Source organism: Phyllobates terribilis, unplaced genomic scaffold, assembly GCF_046119375.1.
Source record: "Phyllobates terribilis strain yellow unplaced genomic scaffold, ASM4611937v1 Scaffold_3__8_contigs__length_932513732, whole genome shotgun sequence".
NCBI classification, from domain to species: Eukaryota; Metazoa; Chordata; class Amphibia; order Anura; family Dendrobatidae; genus Phyllobates; species Phyllobates terribilis.
Genome location: NW_027362763.1, coordinates 484,773,358 through 484,798,196, shown reverse-complemented (window position 1 = coordinate 484,798,196; position 24,839 = coordinate 484,773,358). Strand labels below are relative to the sequence as shown.

General features: G+C 45.2%; 1 protein-coding gene across 1 annotated transcript in view; it reads left to right on the top strand.

Annotated features, from left to right (window-relative positions):
• Window positions 1-401: 401 nt before the first annotated feature.
• The window catches only part of LOC141258195 (G-protein coupled receptor family C group 6 member A-like), a 61,863-nt gene continuing 37,425 nt past the window's right edge, over window positions 402-24,839 (top strand). Inside the window, exon 1 of the mRNA XM_073673191.1 lies at window positions 402-626. Coding sequence (XP_073529292.1) covers window positions 433-626 — 194 coding nt within the window. The 5' untranslated portion in view covers window positions 402-432. The remainder of the gene's footprint in view (window positions 627-24,839) is intronic.

The window sequence follows — 24,839 nt, the reverse complement described above, 5'->3', positions numbered from 1 at the left end:
CATAGGTAAAGAGATTACCAATATTTACTGTATACACTTACTGGTTCTGTGCCTGGCATCACTTGATAATTATTGACACGCTTTTAGCTTTCAGGGATTAAACAGATTCAGATTTATAGCTCTACATTTACCTAATACTTACGTTTATGGCATGCATACAAATCCTCGAGAAAAAAAAATCAATGTGAAAGAGATAACTGGAGAGCTGAACTTTTTGACTATACTGTCTGCAATGTTTATGCTATCTTAATCTGGAATCATTAGAAACCACATAGGAACACAGGAGCAGCTGTGCCCATAACAAAGAGAATTAAGTTGAGCAAGGTGCATCTGGTTCACGCTGCTTGTTAGCAGATGACATACTACTAAAGTTCAAGTTGGCTATGTACTAACTTGAATTCACGTCCAGAAGCTGGAGCATGAACCACAGACATGGCATTGTATGGACTGTCTATTTCCATTGGCATACTGATCAGTGGATTACACTGCTGTCTGATTCCTGATGATTTTGTAGGAGCTAGAGCCCACGGTGATATTATTATTGGTGGTCTGTTTTCGGTACATGGTAAAATGATCAACTCCGCTAAGGGATATCCCCAAAAGCCGGCTATCCAGAGTTGTGAAGGGTGAGTGTTATAAAAAAAAAAATCTATATATACATTTATTGAGAATATAACGTACATAAAATTATGAAAGTTGAAAATATAATTATAAAAGTATAGGCTGAGCTATATTTTTTCTTATTTAAATTTTTTAGTGGTTAGCGCTTTATGCATCTATAAAACAATTTAGTGTTCTATTATATACAACTTTGATTGAATATTACATCATTATGTTTTATAGCCTGCCCAGTAGGATTTTGTTGTGTTGATTCTTTGTTTTTAGGTTTTTTGCTCTTTTTGCACCTATTGAACATCACATTACAAGAACAGAAATCCATTATATTGTACTTTTTTTCTGTAGCTATTTCCTTACAAATAGTACCTGTGTTATTCCTTTGAAAACTTCCTCCTCAATTAATTTTTCCGGCTGGTGGTTGGCAGTGACCTAAAAGGAAGTAGGCAAAAATGATTCAGCCATTTCATTGTTTTGAGTTAGTACTAATTGCTCATTTAAAGAGTGTCTGCATTGGATTATATTGGAGCTGAAGAGTGGAGTCTGTATGACGTAAACAATATCAATCATAATATAATACCTGCATCTGACAAGTTTCTTTGCAATGTGGGTATAAATGCGAGATTTTGCTTATCTACTAGCAAAACATTATTTATGTAGAATGTGCTACATTAATTTTGCAAAAAATCGAATCAATTCACTTTCTATGTTATTTACCTTTCCATATAATAGTTATTTTGTCCACTCATTTGAATAAAATTTTGAAAAGAAATTCTTAATTTCTGTCAACTGATTTGACTAACAATAACTGAGCCAACAAATACTCTAACATCAGTCTTTAATCAAAACAAATAAACCAAAATGCAGATTATTCCTGTCGAATTCATTTGATTCCAATAAACAGTGTTAGCCTCTTTCAGACTTAATATGGTTACTAGCTGCTTCTTTGGATGGAAAACCTGTGGATCATAGCAAACACATCATTTGTGGTAGTGACTAGCATCGCCAAAAGTTGAATTCCCCTGTAACTGGGGCTTCTTTAATTACCAGAAGTACTATATCTATTATTCAGGGCAGTGCCGGTCTGGAACTTGAATGTTAGCCCTTGCATTTGAAAGCACAAAGGCTCACTTGCTGTGTAGTAAATGTAAAATATGTCCTGCACTTGTGCGTCATGGCTGATCACTACAAAACACAAGTGGTTAGTCACCAAATGATCAGTCACCTATTCGCAAGTATAATCATCATATTGTAACTGAACAAAATCCATATATCACTACTAGAGACATGCGAACCCGACAGTCACTGTTCAGGTCTGAACGCTGAACATGGACTTTCTCCTGAAGTCTGGTGCACCTTTCGGTGTAAGGAGAGAGAGATTTTTTTTCTTTTTCTTACAAGTTCAGGTCCATTATTTTCAATGGGGTTCGGGTTATGGTGGAAGTTCAGGAACTGTTCTTCTACCCGAACCAAATTTTCTCAAAAGTTCAGGTCAGGTACCAGAATCCGAACTTCCACCGGTCAGCCCCTTCCCTAAATCACTACCAATATAAACAATAATACCACTAAACAAGGGACAAATAATACCAGCACACCATAACCATATATCACCATCCCAGAGTAACCAAATAACACGCTGATCATTAAAAAAATACTGGCCCAAGACCAACATTATCGGGAGAATTGCAATATAAGAACAAATAATCCCACCATGCCATAACCACACATTGCCAGCTTATACAGTGGTGATAATACCACCATACTGATTATCAACAAAGCACTGTACTAAGACTGATATTATCACCATACAGTGACTATGTAATGACATATGCAAAAGAAAATGGTCTGCTCTACTGTGTATGGCTCATGCCCAGAAGAATGACATACAAGTATACGGGGAAAACTTCGGTACTAAGATAACAAGGAGGTCACAGATTGCTTTTCATAGCCTATGTGTCCCACATTTACTTTTACCACTCCTGTATCGTTGACCTCCGCTCGATAACCTTTACAAAGGGCAATTTGGTAGAAACATCGGATTTTGTCTGTACACATTAGTCAGGGTTCAATAAAAATATCACCTATAGTGATGAGCGAGCACTAAAATGCTTGGGTGCTCATTGCTCGGGTCGAGCAAATCGTAATGCTCAGGTGCTTGACCCAAGCAATGAGCATTATTTATGTAGAATGTGCTACATTAATTTTGCAAAAAATAGTTATTTTGTCCGCTCATTTGAATAAAATACTGTTATTGCATATGCAGTGACTGCAAGGGCTGCCGAAAATTAGGATGCACTCCAATACCCCTTTGAAGAGACATAGGGGAGGATCTCAGTAAAAAAAATGTTCCCATTATAAAGAAGTGGGTCTCCTATACTGTTATTGCGTATGCAGTGACTGCAAATGCTGCCAAAAATTAGGACGCACTCCAATACCCCTTTGAAAAGATGTAAAGGAGATCCTCATTAAAAAAATTGTTACCATTTTTAAGGAATGGGTCTCCTATACTGTTATTGCATATGCAGTGACTACAAGGGCTGGCAAAAAATTGTACGCACTCCAATACCCCATTGAAGAGATGTAGAGGAGGTCCTTGTCACGGTTCTACCTCTCACTGTGTCTGGGATGCAGTTACTGACAGCTCAGCCTTCCAATCTTGTACAGGGGCGTGCTGGAGCTGTCAGTATTGTGATTGACAGCTCAACCATCCAATCTGAGACAGGGAGGCACTAGCTCGGCTGTCCAATCTGAGACTGGGAGGTACTAGCTATCTTCAGGTGTTCATTATCCCAGTTGAATGCCTGGCTACTTAACTGAGCTATTTTCCCCAGATCTCTGCCAGACTTACATTCAGCTAGTGTGTGGTTTGTTCTCTGTGCCTTGAGTTCTGTTTATTGATCTTCTGTTGCCTGACCATGGACCTTGTTCTGACTATCCATCTGTTTAACCCCTTCTGCTCTGATCTGCTTTCCTCCTGGTATTCTGATCTTCGGAATGTTACCTGACTACTCCTTTGCCTCTTCCCTCTGCTTATGACGTACCATCCTGGCTTTGACTTCAGACCCCTTGACTATCCCGTCTCACGGCCTGGCCTTGAAGAGTGACTCAGCGTCACATTACGCCAGGCCCATACGTTTTTCTTTTTAGCCTGTATTGAGACTGTTCACACGCAGTGACCAGATGGCGAATTTGAAGCTGATGACTCAGGATCTGGCTAAAGGATGCTAGAGTCTGGAGTCATCACAATGTCAGCTGCAGGGTCAGATAACTAATATAATGAAAACCTCAGATAGCCCTTCACTGCCGGCTGTCGCTGTGACGTCAGTACGCACTGATGTATAGTTGGTCTCTTCAGAACCTGTAATAGACCTCCCTGATAAATTTTCTGGACAGAGAGACCAGTTTAGGGTCTTCAGGGAGAGCTGTAGGTTATTCTTTACCCTGCGCCCCCGATCATCAGGGAAGGAGTTCCAGCGGGTGGGAATAATCATGTCCCTACTGCGAGGAGTCCCTCAGACCTGGGCATTTTTATTGTCCCCACAGGCCCCAGAATGGTTTTCTGTTGACGCCTTATTTGACAGTTTAGGACTGATATATGACAAACCCGACAGGATCCAGGACGCTGAGGCTAAGATCACGAACCTGGCACAAGGGGGTCGCACAGTAGAGGACTTCCGGCAGTGGTCCACAGCAGTTATGTGGAACTATGCAGCTCTCAGGTGCCTGTTCCGCAAAGGTCTTTCTGAAACCCTTAAGGACACCCTGGTCCTCTATGACGCTCCTTGTTCTCTGGCAGAGGCCATGACCCAGGCCATACGAATGGACTGTAGAATCCGTGAGAGACGTGATGAACGGCAGGTTGTCCATTACATTTCCCTGGAGCAAGGCCATTTACCGGAGGTGGAACCATTGGAGATCAGAGTTGCCAGTCTTGGTGTTGTGGAGAAAAGACTCAGACAAGATCTCAGACTCTGTCTGCACTGTGGTCTCTCTGGACATTTTCTCAAGGATTGCCCTACTCGTCCTCAGGCTACCAAACCATTAGGAGAACGTCTGAGTCTGAGTGACGGCCGAGGAGGAGGGTCTGCCGGCGTACCTGAAGGACTTCGGAGATGTGTTCTTGGAAAAGGAGGCGGAGATACTACCTCCCCATCATACTTATGATTGTGCTATTGAGCTTAATCCTTGTGCCAAACTGCCTAAAGCTCGCCTTTGTAATTTGTGCGGGCCTGAACGGGCTGCCATGAAAGAATATGTTAACGAAAGTATAAGGAACGGTCATATCCGTCCTTCCTCCTCTCCGGTAGCAGCCAGTGTTTTCTTCATAAAAAAGAAAGATGGGGTTCTCCGTCCTTGCCTCGATTTCCGGGAACTAAACAAAAATATGTACTCACTTCCACTCATCCCCGATCTATATAATCAGCTTCTGGGGGCCAGGGTATTCTCTAAACTTGATCTTAGAGGGGCTTACAATTTGATATGCATATGGGAGGGTGATGAGTGGAAGACTGCATTTTTAACGTCTGAGGGTCTGTTTGAAAACCTTGTCATGCCATTTGGGTTATCCAATGCACCTGCTGTGTTTCAAAATTTTACGAATGATATTTTCTCTGATTGAATTGGAAGATATGTTGTAATTAGTGATGAGCGAGTATGTTCGTTTAACCCTTTCGGCGAGTATGCTCGGGCGAGTACCGAGTATCTTCAGCATACTCGGTGATATGTTTGAATCACTCCTGTGTGCATGATTTGGAACTGTTTGACAGCTTTAATACATGTGAGGAATGCTTGTTTCTTAAGCATTCTTCACATGTATTAATGCTGTCAAACAGTCGCAAATCATGCACATGGGAGTGATTCAAACACATCACCGAGTTTGCTGAAGATACTCGGTACTCGCCCGAGTATACTCGCCGAAAGGGTTAACCGAACATACTCGCTCATCACTAGTTGTAATTTATCTGGATTATATTCTAATTATCTCGCCTGATTTGGACTCTTACCAGGAACATGTCCAGGTTGTGTTACAAAGGTTAAGGGAGAACTCTTTGTTTGCTAAATTGGAAAAATGTGTTTTTTCTGTTCAGGAAATTTCGTTCTTGGGGTTCATCTTGTCTGCAAAAGGGTTTAAGATGGACCCTGGGAAGGTACAGGCCATAATTGACTGGGTTCAGCCTTGTGATCTTAAGGCTTTACAGCGTTTTCTGGGATTCGCCAACTATTATAGGAAATTTATCAAGGGGTTTTCTCAGATTGCTAAACCTCTTACTGACCTTACACATAAGGGAGAAAATCTCAAAATATGGCCACCGAGTGCTATCAAGGCTTTCAAAAAATTAAAAGTGTTTCATGTCTGCCCCCATTCTGATCCAACCGGATCTCCAAGAACCATTCATTGTAGAGGTGGATGCTTCGGAGGTCAGAGTAGGGGCGGTTTTGTCGCAGGGGCCCAAAAGTCTGACTAACTTGCATCCATGTGCTTTTTTGTCTAAGAAATTTTCGAAAGAAGGAAATTATGATGTTGGGAATCGTGAGTTACTTGCTGTAAAATTAGCCTTTGAGGAATGGAGGCATTTTTTGGAGGGGGCAGTTCATCCAGTTACTGTGGTCACTGATCACAAGAATCTAGCCTATATTGAGTCAGCTAAAAGATTAACTCCTAGACAAGCCAGATGGTCCTTGTTTTTCTCAAGGTTTAATTTTTCGATTACATTCAGACAGGGGTCTAAGAATGTGAAAGTTGACGCATTGTCTCGTAGTCTCGATCCAGTTTCTCCTCCAGAACCTCCATCCTCCATTATTCCTCAGGGTATTGTGGTTTCTATGGTAACCTCAAAATTGGAGGAGGAGATCCATAATGCCCAGTCATTGGCTCCTCTCGCTACTCCTGGGTCTAAATTATTTGTGCCTGTGTACCTAAGATTGCGTGTGTTACAGGAATTTCATGATTCTGTCTTAAGTGGTCATCCTGGGGTTACTGCTACACGGAAAGCCATTGCCAGACTTTTTTGGTGGCCATCCATGCTTAATGATATCAAAGATTTTGTATCTGCTTGTGAAGTCTGTGCACACGCTAAAGTGAGTCATAGCCGGCCGGTTGGGGAATTGGCTCCATCGCCAATTCCAGAAAGACCATGGACTCATTTGTCCATGGATTTCATCACAGATTTGCCTCTGTCTGATGGGAAAACTGCTATTTGGGCGGTAGTGGACCAATTCAGAAAACAAGCTCATTTTGTTCCCTTGCCTGGATTACCTAATGCAGAGACACTCTCCAGGTTGTTTATTTCCCATATTGTAAGGTTACATGGTATCCCTCTGTCACACTGTCACAGAATACTGGAGGTAGGGGGCCTAAGCTGACCCTAAGCTGGGGCCCTGACTAATCCCTCAACCTGGAGGTACTGTTAAAGGTACAGAGGTCCAGGCCGCCAGCGTAACCCCTACCTCCTGAGGATCCCTGCACCTCAGTAATCTAGTCCTGAGAAGGACCCCGATCACAACAATTGGGAACCAGAAATAATATGCCCACACACAGTATTTAGACGAACGAGACAGTACAAGGGAAAAACCAAAACCACCTTGCATACAACTTCTACACAACTACAACAGAGGGAACACCAACGGGAAAGGAGATAAATGATAAAGCGAGGAAAGGGAAAAAACACTTCCAAATACACTTATCTCAGCAACTCCAAACACCACGATCCGCTCTGTCAGTCTGAATGAAATGCTTTCACCGACACCTCCCAAACAGACCTGCAGGGATATGAAGGAGTCTCACTAAAGAAGCATTGATTGCAGCTGGGCGAGGCTGGACCTCAGCTAGCCCAGAGAGAGAGAGAATTAACTCCTTCACTGCCGAAAAAACACAAAGCACCAACAAGTCAGCTGCGAGAAGTCAGGCTGTGTACTCGTGACGATCTTCGTGGCAACACACCCGTGACAGTACCCCCCCTTCTACGAGGGGCCTCCGGACCCTCAGGGCCAGGTTTATTCGGGTGAGTCGTGTGGAAGGCCCGAACTAATCGGTCTGCGTTAATATCCGACGCAGGAACCCACATCCTCTCCTCAGGACCATACCCCTTCCAATGAACCAAGTACTGAAGGGACCGGCGATTAAAGCGTGAATCAATGACCCTCGATACCTGGAACTCCAAGTTACCATTGACAACCACAGGAGGGGGAGGTAAAGGTGACGGTACCACCGGCGCCACATACCTCTTAAGCAATGATCTGTGAAACACGTTGTGAATTTTAAACGTAGGGGGGAGGTCAAGACGGAATGCCACCGGATTAATAACAGAACTGATTCTGTACGGCCCGATGAACCTGGGACCCAGTTTCCAGGAGGGAACCTTAAGTTTAATATTCCTGGTAGACAACCATACCTGATCGTTCACACTTAGGTCCGGACCAGACACTCTCCTCCTATCAGCCATACGTTTGTATCGGTTCCCCATAGTATTCAGATTCTTCAGCACCCCTCTCCATACTGAAGCGAGAGATGAGGAAAATCGTTCCTCCTCCGGAACCCCCGAAGAGCCCCCCCTACTGAAAGTACAAAACTGGGGGTGAAAACCATATGCCCCAAAAAACGGGGACTTACCAGTGGACTCGCTCCGCCTATTATTGAGAGCAAACTCTGCCAGAGGTAGGAAAGAAGCCCAGTCCTCCTGGTTCTCTGACACAAAACACCGAAGATATGTCTCCAAGCTCTGGTTCATACGTTCCGTCTGACCATTGGTCTGAGGATGAAAAGCCGACGAGAATGACAAATGCATCCCCCGCCGTGCACAAAACGCCTTCCAGAACTTGGACACAAACTGAGACCCCCGATCAGACACCACCTCGGAGGGTACCCCGTGAAGCCTCACAATCTCCCCAATGAACACCTGCGCAAGAGTTTTAGCATTAGGGAGAGCCGGAAGAGCGATAAAATGTGCCATCTTGCTGAACCTGTCCACTACAACGAGTATGACCGTTTTACCCGAAGACGGAGGGAGGTCCGTAATAAAGTCCATAGACAGATGAGTCCAAGGACGCTCCGGGATCTTCAAAGGTAAAAGGGCCCCAGACGGACGGGTATGTGAGGTCTTAGAGCGCGCACAAACCCCACAGGACGCGACAAAAGTTACCACCTCTTTATGTAAGTTAGGCCACCAAAACCGACGCGAGAGGAGATCCACAGTTGCTTTACTCCCCGGGTGTCCTGCAAAAACTGAGTTATGGTGTGCCTCGATCACCTTTTGTCGCAACTGATCTGGAACGAACAGTCTCCCCGGAGGTCCAACAGGGGCGTCCCCCTGAGCCTCCAATATCTCCTCCTCCAGCTCAGAGCATACTGCCGAAACCACCACCCCCTCCTGAAGAATAGGAATCGGGTCGTCCGTATTCCCGGCCCCAGGGAAACTACGAGATAAGGCATCCGCCTTTACATTTTTAGACCCAGGACGATATGTAACGACGAAATTAAACCTGGTAAAAAACAATGACCACCTAGCTTGTCTGGGATTCAGACGTTTAGCGGACTCCAGATATAGCAGGTTCTTGTGATCGGTGATGACGGTGACCGGATGAACTGCCCCCTCCAAAAAATGGCGCCACTCCTCAAAAGCTAACTTAATGGCCAAGAGTTCCCTATTGCCGACATCGTAATTCCTCTCAGCGGACGACAATTTTTTAGAGAAAAAGGCGCACGGATGCCACTTACCAGGGGACGAACCCTGTGACAATACTGCTCCCACCCCTACCTCGGAAGCGTCTACCTCTACAAAGAATGGCTGAGACGCATCAGGTTGAATGAGTATGGGTGCCGAGGCAAAACATTTTTTCAAGGAGGAGAATGCTTGACAAGCCTTGTCAGACCACCTAGAAAAATCCGTCCCCTTTTTAGTCATGTCTGTGAGAGGCTTAACCATGGACGAGAAATTACGAATGAACTTCCGGTAATAGTTAGCAAACCCCAGGAAACGTTGTAGTGCCTTAAGATTCTCCGGCCGATCCCACTCAAGAACTGCCCGCACTTTCCCAGGGTCCATACGAAAACCGGACGCTGAAACCAGGAAGCCTAAAAACTGGAGTTCCTGTACGGCGAACACACACTTTTCCCACTTGGCATACAGTTTATTATCCCGCAAGATCTGTAACACCTGTCTAACGTGCTCCTGATGAGACACCAGATCCGGCGAGTAAATTAAGATATCATCCAGATATATGACAACAAACTGTCCCACCAGGTGGCGAAAAATATCATTAACAAAGTGTTGAAACACCGCCGGGGCATTAGTCAGACCGAATGGCATGACAAGGTTCTCATAATGCCCCTCCGGAGTGTTAAAAGCCGTCTTCCACTCATCCCCCTCCTTCATCCTAATCAGATTGTACGCCCCCCTGAGATCCAACTTAGAGAACCATTTGGCGCCCACGATCTGATTAAAGAGATCGGGAATAAGTGGGAGCGGATACGGATCTCGGACCGTAATCCGATTAAGTTCACGGAAATCCAGGCAAGGGCGTAGGCCTCCATCTTTCTTCTTAACAAAGAAGAACCCCGCGGCCACCGGTGAAGATGAAGGTCTAATATGCCCCTTAGCCAGACTTTCAGAAATATAATCCTTCATGGCCTGCCTCTCAGGACCAGAAAGGTTATACAACCTAGCTTTAGGTAACTTGGCCTCAGGGAGCAGTTTTACAGAACAGTCATACTCGCGATGAGGAGGTAGTTCCTGACACCCATTCTCCGAGAATACATCCTCAAAGTCCGCCAGAAATGGAGGTAAGACCCAAGGAGTAACCGCACCGATGACCGTGTTCATGCAGTTTTTATTACAGAATTTACTCCATTGGCTTATCTCTCTGGTTTGCCAATTAATAACCGGGTTATGCTTAGCTAACCAAGGAAGGCCCAACACTATAGGAGTGGGAAGACCCTCCAACATGTAGCAAGACAACAGTTCTTTATGTATTGCCCCCACTTGAAGTTTTACGCCATGCACAGCTTGCAAAAAACTTCCCTGACCGAGAGGCCTGGCATCGATCGAGAATATGGGGATGGGTTTAGCCAACTCACTCAATCGCATACCTTGAACCCGGGCAAACCGAGCATCAACCAGATTAGCCCCGGCCCCACTATCCAGAAGAACAGATATCCTCTCAGTTCTCGCACCCACCACCACCTCCGCCGGTACGAGAAACTGAGACGAACCTAGGGACGAAATACCTACTCCCAGATTGCCGTCCACCACACAACCTGGGATCAACAGTTTTTTCGACGACTCTTTACTCTGCAAGGGACGGGATGGACACCCCCCAATAAAATGTCCCTTTTTCCCGCAGAGGAAACACCTTCCTGTCTTATGGCGCTCCACCGGTCCCCTTCCCCGAAATGATGTCCCTCCTAATTGCATAGGCTCCTCCGGACTGACCAGGGGAACCACCATATGAGGGGACCTTGTAGGAGGTGGAGACATTACAGGGGGTAGAGTTATCCCGCACCTCTCCCGAAGCCGTCTGTCAACGCGAATGGCAAGGGCCATAGCGGCTTCCAGTGACGCGGGAGAGTCATACTGTGCCAACACATCCTGTAATTTGTCGGATAAACCATGACAAAACTGGCTCCTAAGAGCCGGGTCATTCCACTGGGTGTCCGTGGCCCACCTACGGAACTCCGAACAGAATTCCTCCGCCGGACGATCTCCCTGCTGAATCCTACGTAACTTAGACTCAGCAAGGGAGATCCGATCTGGGTCATCATATACGAGTCCCAGAGCAGCGAAAAACCTATCCACTGACTGGAGAACCGGGGAGCTTGGGGGAAGAGAGAACGCCCAAGATTGTGGGTCCCCTTGTAGGAGCGAGATAACAATTCCCACCCTTTGTTCTTCGCTGCCCGATAACCGAGGCCGCAGCCGAAAGTACAATTTGCATGCCTCCCGGAAAACAAAAAACTTGTCCCGCCCCCCAGTGAACCTGTCAGGGAGAGCTACTTTAGGTTCTGGTCCGGCTTGCTCCAGAGGATGCAAAACCTTGGACCTAACGTCCGCCAGCCCCATGGACAAACTCTGCAACTGCCGAGCTAGACCGGCTACTGGATCCATGGTAGCTGGAGAAAAACTAAGTTGGTCGGTGAAAATGTCACACTGTCACAGAATACTGGAGGTAGGGGGCCTAAGCTGACCCTAAGCTGGGGCCCTGACTAATCCCTCAACCTGGAGGTACTGTTAAAGGTACAGAGGTCCAGGCCGCCAGCGTAACCCCTACCTCCTGAGGATCCCTGCACCTCAGTAATCTAGTCCTGAGAAGGACCCCGATCACAACAATTGGGAACCAGAAATAATATGCCCACACACAGTATTTAGACGAACGAGACAGTACAAGGGAAAAACCAAAACCACCTTGCATACAACTTCTACACAACTACAACAGAGGGAACACCAACGGGAAAGGAGATAAATGATAAAGCAAGGAAAGGGAAAAAACACTTCCAAATACACTTATCTCAGCAACTCCAAACACCACGATCCGCTCTGTCAGTCTGAATGAAATGCTTTCACCGACACCTCCCAAACAGACCTGCAGGGATATGAAGGAGTCTCACTAAAGAAGCATTGATTGCAGCTGGGCGAGGCTGGACCTCAGCTAGCCCAGAGAGAGAGAGAATTAACTCCTTCACTGCCGAAAAAACACAAAGCACCAACAAGTCAGCTGCGAGAAGTCAGGCTGTGTACTCGTGACGATCTTCGTGGCAACACACCCGTGACACCCTCTTAACATTGTTTCCGATAGGGGAGTACAATTTGTCTCTAAATTCTGGAGAGCTTTTTGTAGTAAACTCGGGATTGACTTGTCATTTTCATCTGCCTACCATCCTGAGACCAACGGTCAGACTTAGAGGACAAATCAGTCTTTGGAAAAAATTTTAAGGTGCTTTGTGGTGGCTCAGCTGGAGGACTGGTTTTCCTTTTTACCTCTCGCTGAGTTTGCCCTTAACAGTCGAGTGAATTAGTCTACTGGAACCTCTCAGTTTTGCTGTAACTATGGGTTTCATCCCCATTTTGGTGAATTTTCTAGGATTAGTTCTGAATGTCCTGTGGTGGAGGTCACCGTACAAAAACTTGGGGATGTTTGGAAGAAGGTTCAAAAGAATATTGGGACTGCTGACACTCGCCAAAAACTGAAGGCCGATAGCAGACGTTCGGTGGGTCCTGTTTTTAAGATTGGGGATAAGGTTTGGTTGTCATCCAGGAACATTAAACTTAAAGTGCCGTCGGCAAAGTTGGGTCCGAAGTTTATTGGTCCTTATGAGATCCTTGAGGTGGTCAATCCAGTGGCATTCAGATTAAAGCTTCCTCCATCCCTTCGCATCCCTAACTTCCATAAATCCATATTAAAGGAGTTTCTTCCCTCGGTATTGTCTCCCTCATCCCCTCCTCCTCCAGTTTCAGTCGACGGTGGCTTAGAATATGAGGTTCAGAGAGTGGTGGATTCTTGTAGGGTCCGTAATTCCCTCCAATGCTTCATCCACTGGAGGGGATACGGACCAGAGGAGTAATCAAGGGTCCCTGCTCGAGATATGAAGGCCGATCGGTTAGTCAGGGCCTTCTATCTAAAGTTTCCTGGGAAGCCTGGGGGTTTGGTGGCCCCCTTAGAAGAGGGGGTACTGTCATGGTTCCACCCCTCACTGTGTCTGGGATGCAGTTACTGACAGCTCAGCAGTCCAATCTTGTACAGGGGCGTGCTGGAGCTGTCAGTACTGTGATCGACAGCTTGACCATCCAATCTGGTACAGGGGCGTGCAATAGCTGTCAGTGTGGTGATTGACAGCTCAGCTGTCCCTTCTGAGACTGGGAGGCACTGGCTATATTCAAGTGTTCATTATCCCAGTTGAATTCCTGGCTACTTAACTGAGCTGTTTTCCCCAGATCTCTGCCAGACGTACATTCAGCTAGTGTGTAGTTTGTTCACTGTGCCTTGAGTTCTTTTTATTGATCTTCTGTTGCCTGACCTTGGACCTTGTTCTGACCATCCGTCTGTTTAACCTCTTCTTCTCTGATCTGCTTTCCTCCTGGTATTCTGATCTGCGGAATGTTACCTGGCTATGCCTTTGCCTCTACCCTCTGTTTATGACGTACCTTCCTGGCTTTGACTTCGGACTCCTTGACTATCCCGTCTCACGGCCTGGACGTGAGGAGTGACTCAGCATCACAGTCCTCATTAAAAAAATTGTTACCATTATTAAGGAATGGGTCTCCTACACTGGTAATGGCCATGGTGCATAGGCTGAAAAACATTTACCTCTGGGGGGTATATATGAACAGAACATACTGTATAACATACAGAATGTTAGAGGTAGGCCTCTAAAAAAATTTCCTACGGGCACCAACAACCTTCTAAAAAAATTTGTGGGTGTTGCATCATGGTCACCCTCCTGATATGGTGACAGAGGATGAGGAGAAGGAGAAGGAGGAGGACAACAGAAAATAGACAAAATCAGGAACCATATACTCATGTCTGGGTGTGAAGAGGTAAATGGGAATAAACCTACCACCACTCCCCCCCCAAAAAAAAGACACTGGATTTGACCTTATGTTCCGCTGCTATCATCTGGTGGTGTTGAAGTCTGGCCCAATCCAGCCCTTGTTCATTTTTATAAAAGTCAGCCTATCAGCATTTTCAGTTGACAAGCAGATGCGCCTATCAGTTGTAATGCCCCCGGCGGCCTAAAAACCCGCTCTGACAAAATGCTAAAAGCCCAGGACCTACAAGGCATTGAGAGACAGTTCTTGCCATGTGTCCAGCTTGGATACCCAATAATTATAAGGCACAGAGGAATCACAGATGACGTTGGTACGGTCGGCAAGGTACTCCTTCAGCATCACCCTGTATTGTTCATTGCTCCATCTCATCGTACTGCACCTGCAGTGCCTGCTGTCACGATTGTATCAGAGGTGATAGACAGTCGCCCTGCAGTTGGTTGCAGGAGATCTCTACATTTGGCATTAGAGACATCTTCTTAGATGAGAGGCTGTTGTTAGGACCTAGCAGCTACCTCCCTCTGGTAATTAGCTCCCTTGCCTAGGTGTATATATACCGGGTGTGTCTGAGAGGGAGGTCCCGGCTATATTCATTTCTACTTGTGAAGGCTTAGCAAGAGCAGTACTTCCTCCTCTCTGGAGCTTGAGGCCGAGTTTGCATTTGTCTGGAGTCGTCTAAAGCTAAGCATTCTCCCCCTGTTTGTCTACCCTAATTGTCTATAGAGTTTAGTGGAGATCAACTAGTGCTCATCTCCTCCCATCCCTAGCCTTAGCCATACGCCAGGGAAAGACAGGGCAAGGCACGCTTGCGGCGATTGCTGAAGAGGCAATATAGGGACGGTAGTTGAGACAGGGTGACACTAGACCAGACTAGGAGGTCTCCACTTCCTCCTTTACCTAGTGTCTGTGCTCCCTTTCACTCTTCCCTCTGTGTTGCACTAACTCTTTCCCACACCTGGCGTGACACCTGCTCTTTAATTGTGAGCAGCAAGCATTTCAGAAGACAGAGAAGCGGGATGGTGATGCTAATTATGACATAATTGCTGCACACCATCTTGGTGGAGTCCTCAAAGTTTTGGAGGATGACACAGATGTCTGACATCCATGCCCACTCATCAGTTCTTATATGCAGAGGCTGATCTGAATGCTGATGGACGTGTTGAAGCTGTTACTCAACAACTGCCCTCTGCTTCTCACAAATCCTTCCCAACATCTGCAAGGTTGAGTTCCAACACGTGGTGACATCGCACACCAGTCGGTGAGCTGGAAGCTGCAAAAGCTGCTGAAGCACGGCGACGGCGGTGGAAGATGACTTTTGAAAATGAGCACACACGTGACGTACTTTGACAAGCAGCTCAGGCAAATCCAGTTAGGTTTTGAGAAACCGCTTAACCACTAGGTTGAGCACATGGGCCAGGCATGGTACATGTCTGAGGTTGCCTAGCTTCAGAGCCGCCACCAGGTTCCTGTCATTGTCACACATGACCATGCCTGGCTGTAGGTTCAGCGGTGACAGCCACATATTTGCCTGCTCTGTTACAGCTGTCAACAACTCTTCAGAGGTATGCGGTTTGTCACCTAAGCATATTAGCTTCAGCAGTGCCTGTTGCCGCTTGGCCCAGGCAGTGCTTCCAGCTTCCGACTGATGAGGTCATTTTGGAGATGGAGGCTAAGGAGGAGGAGGTGCAGGAGCTGTAGAATGTGGGGGCAACCCTGATTGACCCAGGGCCCGCAATCCTCAGTGTCGGGAGGACGTGTTCCGTCCCAGGGACAGACTGGGTCCTGGTTTCCACTATATTAACCCAGTGTGCCGTCAGCGAGATGTACCGGCCCTGGCCACAAGCACGTGTCCACGTGTCCATGGTTAGGTGGACCTTCCAAGTAACTGCATTGTTGAGGGCACAGCTAATGTTCTGGGACACATGCTTGTGTAATGCGGGGACGGCCCACCAGGAGAAATAGTGGCAGCTGGGGACCGAGTACTGAGGGACGGCTGCTGCCATCAGGTTGTGGAAAGATTCTGTCTCCACGAGCCTAAAAGGCAACATTTCAAGTGCAAGCATTCGAGAAATGTGTGAGTTTAGTAGTGTGGCCTGTGGGGCCTTGGCTGCATATTTGCGCTTGCGTTCCAAGGACTGGGGTAGAGACAACTGAACACTGCGCTGGGAGAAGGACGTGGATGATGACGGTGATGGTTGCAAGTGTGCAACACCAGGTGCAGGGCGGGAGGCATCTTCGCCTGTGCCATGGACAGGAGATTAGCATGCACACACAACAGCGGAATAGGCAGTGGTGTCACCTGCAGACACTGTTTCTGGACCCTGGCATTTGGCCCACTTAGTCAGATGCTTTGCTGTCATGTGCCTGAGCATGCTGGTGGTGGTCAGGCTGGTAGTTTTGCTGCCCCTGCTGATGCCGGCCTGGCAGATTTTGCAAATGGCCTTTTTGGGGCTATCTGGACAGTCTTTAAAAAAGAGCCAGACTCTGGAAGATCTAACAGTTGGACTGGCAACTTCTGTCATGTTGGTGTTCTGGGGAACAGTTTCCCGCCTTGTGTCTGTGGCCACCACACTGCTTGTTCCTGCCTGTTGTGGTGCTATGCCTCCCTTCCCCTGTGTGCTACAGTCCTTGCTCTGCATGTCACTTTTCCAGGTTGGTTCAGTGACTTCATCATCCACCACCTCGTCTTCCACGTACGCACACTAGGCCTCCTCATGACTTGGTGGCAATTGTGTCTCATCATCATCGTCCACCTCTTGCGACAGTTTCCCACCGTCACCTTCGTGTGACCATGGCTGCTCAAATACTTGGACATCTCTACATGCAATCTACTCTTGCCCCGCTTGAAGCAGGCTGGATGAGAGTCCTGAATCTATAAATGAAAAAGGGAACAGCTCTTTGGAGTGTTCAAGCATGGGATCAGTTGTCACCAAGCACTAGGCATGGAGGGTGGAAGCAGGATCAAAGTAAGGAATATGTGGTCCAGACTCACGGCTACTGAGACTTAACCGTGTGGAAGACAGTGATGATGGTGGCAAACTGACTGGAAGCATTATCTGCTATCCAACCAACAACCTTTTCACACTACTCTGGCTTCAAGCATGGTATTGGCGCCATAGTAATAGGGAAAAGAAGGTAGTTCAACATGATGTGGGTGTTTGTTGTGCTCCCTCAGCAGGCACAGTTTCATTTTGATCACAGCCCTGGCCTCTGCATGAACCATCACCATCAAGTCCCTTTCCAGTCCCTTGTCAGGCGCCTTTACCATTTTAAATGGAGTGTAATATTTGGCCCACTCCACAAAATGTTTGTATTATTACCGCAGTAATATGCAATCACGTGTGACGACCATGGTTTTTAGGGCTGTGGCCTTGTAGTATAGTATTGGTCAGTGACCAGGTGTGAATAGGTTCAACAAAACACAGCTGGCTGACTTTAAATGGAGTGGAATATTTGGCACGCTTCAAAAAATGTCACGATTATTACCGCAGTAATATGGGATCATGTGTGATGATGGAAACGTTTCTCTCCTTACACAATACAGCAATGTGAATAAAGTAAAAAAAATCAGCCGGCACTCTGCTAACAAGTAAATGGAGTACTGTATTGCTTTTTAAGCACAAAATCAGGAATAAGAGCAAAAAAAATAGCCCTGATATCTAGAGCTATGGCTATCTGTAACAGTAGCAGCAGACAGAATGTGCAATGGACCCTATTGTGCTGTATACACTGTCCACAAACCCTACCTGCCTAACTCCTTCTATCACCCTCACCAGTAATATATGCAGCTGGATTAGTTCTCAGAAGTAGTGTTGGGCGAACCCGAACAGTAAAGTTTGGCGTCCGTACCGAACATCTACTGTTCGGTCCTGGCCCCCCAACACGGACTTCCTTTGGAAGTCCGTGTTACTATTCGAGTTGGGGCGTTTCCTGCACTGTCACTTGCGTGACAGCGCAGGAAACACAGGCTCTGATTGCGGTAATTGCATTACCGTGATCAGAGCGCTGTGGCATCATGCTGACAGGTGTAAGCATGATGTCACAGCAGTGACAGGTGACCCGGTGGTAAATGGCTTACCATGGGTCATAGGCGCCGGCTGATAGTACTACTACCACCATCATCTGGCGCCTCCTGCCATAGGAAACAGGGGCACAGGCACCGCTGGATGGGAGCAATAGTCTCCCATCCGTCGGCGTCTCTGCTCTGCAGAGTGTAAAAAAAGAAATGTTAAAATTAATAAAAAATATTACATTAAAAATAAAACACATTATACTCACCTACACCTTGTCCCCGATGTTCTCCGCACCTGCAAAAAATAAAAAAACATTATATACTTACCTTACAGCTAATCCCCGAAGCCCTTGATCACCTGTAATAAAAGTAAAATAATAAACCAACCTCATCCTCACCTTTCGGACGTCCAAATAACGAGTGTCCCACGATGATTCCATGAACAGAGCAGCCACACTGTGTGTGACCGCTCTGTTCATTCGCCCGCAATACACTGACTCAGTGTATTGCCGGCAAATGAGGCAGCGCAGTGAGTATTTTCCAACGCATGCAATGAGCTGAACTCATCTATATCTATTTATCTATTATCTATATATCTAGCTATCCATATATCTACCTATTATCTATTTATCTATCTATCCATATACACAGTACAGACCAAAAGCTTGGACACACCTCATTTAAAGATTTTTCTGTATTTTCATGACTATGAAAATTGTACATTCACACTGAATGCGTCAAAACTGTGAATTAACACATGTGGAATTATATACTTAACAAAAAAGTGTGACACAACTGAAAATATGTCTTATATTCTAGGTTCTTCAAAGTAGCCACCTTTTGCTTTGATGACTGCTTTGCACACTCTTGGCATTCTCTTGATGAGCTTCAAGAGGTAGTCACCGGAAATGGTCTTCCAACAATCTTGAAGGAGTTCCCAGAGATGCTTAGCACTTGTTGGCCCTTTTGCCTTCACTCTGCGGTCCAGCTCACCCCAAACCATTTTGATTGTGTTCAGGTCTGGTGACTGTGGAGGCCAGGTCATCTGGCGTAGCACCGCATTACTCTCCTTCTTGGTCAAATAGCCCTTACACAGCCTGGAGGTGTGTTTGGGGTCATTGTCCTGTTGAAAAATAAATGATGGTCCAACTAAACGCAAACCAGATGGAATAGCATGCCGCTGCAAGATGCTGTGGTAACCATGCTGGTTCAGTATGTCTTCAATTTTGAATAAATCCCCAACAGTGTCACCAGCAAAGCACCCCCACACCATCACTCCTCCATGCTTCACGGTGGGAACCAGGCATGTAGAGTCCATCCGTTCACCTTTTCTGCGTCGCACAAATACACGGTGGTTGGAACCAAAGATCTCAAATTTGGACTCATCAGACCAAAGCACAGATTTCCACTGGTCTAATGTCCATCCCTTGTGTTCTTTAGACCAAAAAAGTCTCTTCTGCTTGTTGCCTGTCCTTAGCAGTGGTTTCCTAGCAGCTATTTTAGCATAAAGGCCTGGTGCACAAAGTCTCCTCTTAACAGTTGTTGAAGAGATGTGTCTGCTGCTAGAACTCTGTGTGGCATTGACCTGGTCTCTAATCTGAGCTGCTGTTAACCTGCGATTTCTGAGGCTGGTGACTCGGATAAACTTATCCTCAGAAGCAGAGGTGACTCTTGGTCTTCCTTTCCTGGGGCGGTCCTCATGTGAGCCAGTTTCTTTGTAGCTCTTGATGGTTTTAGCAACTGTACTTGCAATTTTTCAGACTGTTTTTGGACTGACTGACCTTCATTTCTTAAAGTAATGATGGCCACTCGTTTTTCTTTACTTAGCTGCTTTTTTCTTGCCATAATATAAAACCTAACAGTATATTCAGTAGGACTATCAGCTGTGTATCCACCTGACTTCTGCACAACACAGCTGATGGTCCCAACCCCATTTATAAGGCAAGAAATCCCACTTATTAAATCTGACAGGGCACACCTGTGAAGTGAAAACCATTTCCGGTGACTACCTCTTGAAGCTCATCAAGAGAATGCCAAGAGTGTGCAAAGCAGTCATCAAAGCAAAAGGTGGCTACTTTGAAGAACCTAGAATATAAGACATATTTTCAGTTGTTTCACACTTTTTTGTTAAGTATATAATTCCACATGTGTTAATTCATAGTTTTGATGCCTTCAGTGTAAATGTACAATTTTCATAGTCATGAAAATACAGAAAAATCTTTAAATGAGAAAGTGTGTCCAAACTTTTGGTCTGTACTGTATATATATATTTATTATCTGTTGACCTAATTATCTATCTAAGATAGATAATAGATAGATATATGGATATATAGATATATTGATATATAGTTAGATGGATGGATCGATATATAGATAGATATATTGATAGATAATAGATCGATAGCTAGATATCTATCTATAAATCTATGTATCCATATATCTAACTATTATTTATCTATAAATCTATGTATCCATATATCTAATAGTTAGATATATGGATATATAGATAAATTGATAGATAATGATAATAGATATATGGATAGATACCCTAGTGGCCAAAATTGAGGAAACTCCTGCAGTTTTTCACCATTACCAATATTTAATGAAAGTTTTCACTGACATACTTACTTGAACACACTTCCTCTTCTGCGATATGTATTCTATGTTTGTTTATAGTGACCTGGGTGTGATTTAAGACCGATATTGTGCCAGCAGTATTAGACAGGAGTGGTCACCTAAGAAGAGAGCCAAAGCTGTTACTTTAAGAGAGGAAGGGTACAGTTACTGGGAAATTGCAGCACGAATTGGAACAGGGATCTCACCGGCCAACGTTCTCAAAGTGTGTAAGCGGTTTCAAGAGACTGGTTCGATAAAGAATAAACAAGGTAGAGGAAGGAAGAAGACTACAACTCTTCAGACTGATAGAAGAATTGTTAGAATCGCCCTAAATAACAGAAAATCAACCGCTGTTGACATCAACAAGGAGCTTGTCAACACTGGAGTGACAGTGTCCGATCGGACGGTTCGACCACGATTGGTAAACGCAGGGTTAAGAGCCAGAATATCACGTTAAAAGCCATTTTCGAATGCCTCACAGCGTCAGAAACGTCTGCAGTGGGCCAAAGAACATTTTAAATGGACTATTGAACAATGGAGAAATGTTTTATGGAGCGATGAGACACGCATATCCATCTTTGGCAGCGACGGTGTCCGCTACGTTCGACGATGACCTGGAGAGGATTGCTTGCCAGAGTGTACAGTACCCACCATGAAGCATCCTCTGAGTGTTATGGTATGGGGCTGCATGTCCAGTGATGCGGTTGGTAGGCTGCAGGTAATTGAAGGAACAGTTAATGCTGAAAAGTACATCAAGGAAGTCCTTCAGCCTAAACCCATTCCTTCAGCACGTGATGTATTTGGTGAAGGGACACCGTTTATTTTTCAGCAAGATGGAGCCCCATGCTATACAGCTAAAAAATGTCCCTCTTGGTTCAAGGACAAAAATGTCCAGCTATTGAATTGGCCAGGAAACAGCCCAGATCTCAATCCTATTGAGAATGTCTGGGCTCGGCTCAAAAGAGCGGTGTCAAAACGGCGGGCTTCAAACAAGCAGAAACTCATGGCAGCCATCATCAATTCAAGGTTTCATATCATCACACCATCTGATTTAAACAAACTGGTAGATAGCATGCCAAGTAGATGCCAGGCAGTTATCAAGGCCAAGGGCTATCCAACTAAGTATTAACATTTTAGTGTTAGATATGAAAATAGGACAAATAAATGGATTTTCTCCCACAGTCATCTGAGTGACAATATTGTCCAATTTGTTTTTCTATATAAGATTTTGTTATTTCTACTTAAAAACTTTACTGTGAAATCAAAAACTTTCATGAAATTTGTATTTGTATTGGTAAAATGCTAAAAATTCATAAATCTTGAGGGTGTTGCCTCAATTTTGGCCACTAGTAGTGAACATAAATAGATTAATAGATATACAGATATATATACACTGCTCAAAAAAATAAAAGGAACACTCAAATAACACATCCTAGATCTGAATGAATAAAAAATTCTCATTGAATACTTTGTTCTGTACAAAGTTGAATGTGCTGACAACAAAATCACACAAAAATCATCAATGGAAATCAAATTTATTAACCAATGGAGGCCTGGATTTGGAGTCACCCCAAAATTAAAGTGAAAAAAACACACTACAGGCTGATCCAACTTTGATGTAATGTCCTTAAAACAAGTCAAAATGAGGCTTAGTATTGTGTGTGGCCTCCACGTGCCTGTATGACCTCCCTACAATGCCTGGGCATGCTCCTGATGAGGTTTCGGATGGTCTTCTGTGGGATCTCCTCCCAGACCTGGAATAAAGCATCCGCCAACTCCTGCACAGTCTGTGGTGCAACGTGACGTTGGTGGATGGAGCGAGACATGATGTCCCAGATGTGCTCAATCGGATTCAGGTCTGGGGAACAGGCGGGCCAGTCCATAGCTTCAATGCCTTCTTCTTCCAGGAACTGCTGACACACTCCAGCCACATGAGGTCTGGCATTGTCCTGCATTAGGAGGAACCCAGGGCCAACCGCACCAGCATAAGGACTCACAAGGGGTCTGAGGATCTCATCTCGGTACCTAATGGCAGTCAGGCTACCTCTGATGAGCACATGGAGAGCTGTGTGGCCCTCCAAAGAAAGGCCACCCCACACCATTACTGACCCACTGCCAAACCGGTCATGCTGAAGGATGTTGCAGGCAGCAGATCGCTCTCCACGGCGTCTCCAGACTCTGTCACGTCTGTCACATGTGCTCAGTGTGAACCTGCTTTCATCTGTGAAGAGCACAGGGCGCCAGTGGCGACTTTGCCAATCCTGGTGTTCTGTGGCAAATACCAAGTGTCCTGCACAGTGTTGGGCTGTGAGCACAACCCCCATCTGTGGACTTTGGGCCCTCATACCACCCTCATGGAGTCAGTTTCTAACCGTTTGTGTAGACACATGCACATTTGTGGCCTGCTGGAGGTCATTTTGCAGGGCTCTGGCAGTGCTCCTCCTGTTCCTTCTTGCACAAAGGCAGAGGTAGCGGTCTTGCTGCTGGGTTGTTGCCCTCCTATGGCCCCCTCCACGTCTCCTGGTGTACTGGCCAGTCTCCTGCTAGCGCCTCCAGCCTCTGGACACTACCCTGACAGACACAGCAAAACTTCATGCCACAGCTCGCATTGATGTGCCATCCTGGATGAGCTGCACTTCCTGAGCAACTTCTGTGGGTTGTAGAGTCTGTCTCATGCTACCACAAGTGTGAAAGCACAGCCAACATTCAAAAGTGACCAAAACATCAGTCGGCAAGCATTGGTACTGAGATGTGGTCTGTGGTCCCCACCTGCAGAATCACTCCTTTATTGAGGGTGTCTTGATAATTGCCAATAATCTTCATCTATTGTCTATTCCATTTGCACAACAGCATGTGAAATTGATTGTCAATCAGTGTTGCTTACTAAGTGGACAGTTTGATTTCACAGAAGTTTGATTTACTTGGAGTTATATTCTGTTGTTTAAGTGTTCCCTTTATTTTTTTGAGCAGTGAAGATATATTAATAGATAATAGATATATGGATTAATAGATAGATAGATAATAGATATATGGATAGCTAGATATATAGATAATAGATAGATAATAGAAAGATATACAGATAGATATAAATATGTGATATGTATTATCAGTGCTTTGTGTGTGTACCTTACTGTTCATGTCATTTAACAATAAATGAGTAAATGTCTAAAAAAAAATGGGGTGATGGGCATAGTGTCATCAGGTCTTGTATAGACCTGTTGAAGCTATGTAGCCAGTCAATTACTGTAATGCCACAACCAACATGGCTACGGCATTACAGTGTGTGGCAGGCAATCCCTGCATGTTAATTAGCTGTCTAAAGAGCGCCAAACATGCAGGGAGGGGACCCGAGCTCCCGCCGAGCAACCCCGGAAATACATGCTGAGCGCCGAGCATCTCGAGCAGTGAGATGCCCGGTCAAGTACCGAGCAGTGGCGAGCATGCTCGCTCATCACTAATTACCTCATGAAAATCAATCTATGATCTCCTTGTTATCTCAGTGACGAAGTTGTTTCCATATATAATGACAGATATCAGTTCTAAACCAGTGCTCTATATAACCTATAAGAGTATACTGAACAGATAATTCCAGTGACTCACAGGTGATGTTATCGCTGATTGGAGTTGTTACATTTACTTTTTTCTTATCTATTTGGCTCAGTCCTCCATGACTTCTTTCATCCACGACTCATCTCTTCAAAATGTAATGCACAGACATATTTGGCATTGCTTTTCTAGCATCTTCACGTTTTCACACCAATGTACAAACTCAATTCTGTTATAACCATCTAAAGAACCCTAGACCAGGGCTTGTCACACTTTTTCTAGTGAGCCTTCACCAGAAAGACTAAGGTGACACCTGTTCCTCGCTAGCTGTAGTGGAAGACTGCACCAAAATTAAAATTATTGATAAATTTACTTTCATTTGTCTCCTAAAATCTGTAAAATGATAAAATTTGTAGAAAATGAGTTAATTATGTTTCGAAACCAGGGATTGCTGCAGTCAGAGAAAAAGCTAAGTAGCTTTTTTTTCATTTAATTTTTTTCATTTCTGTAAATAA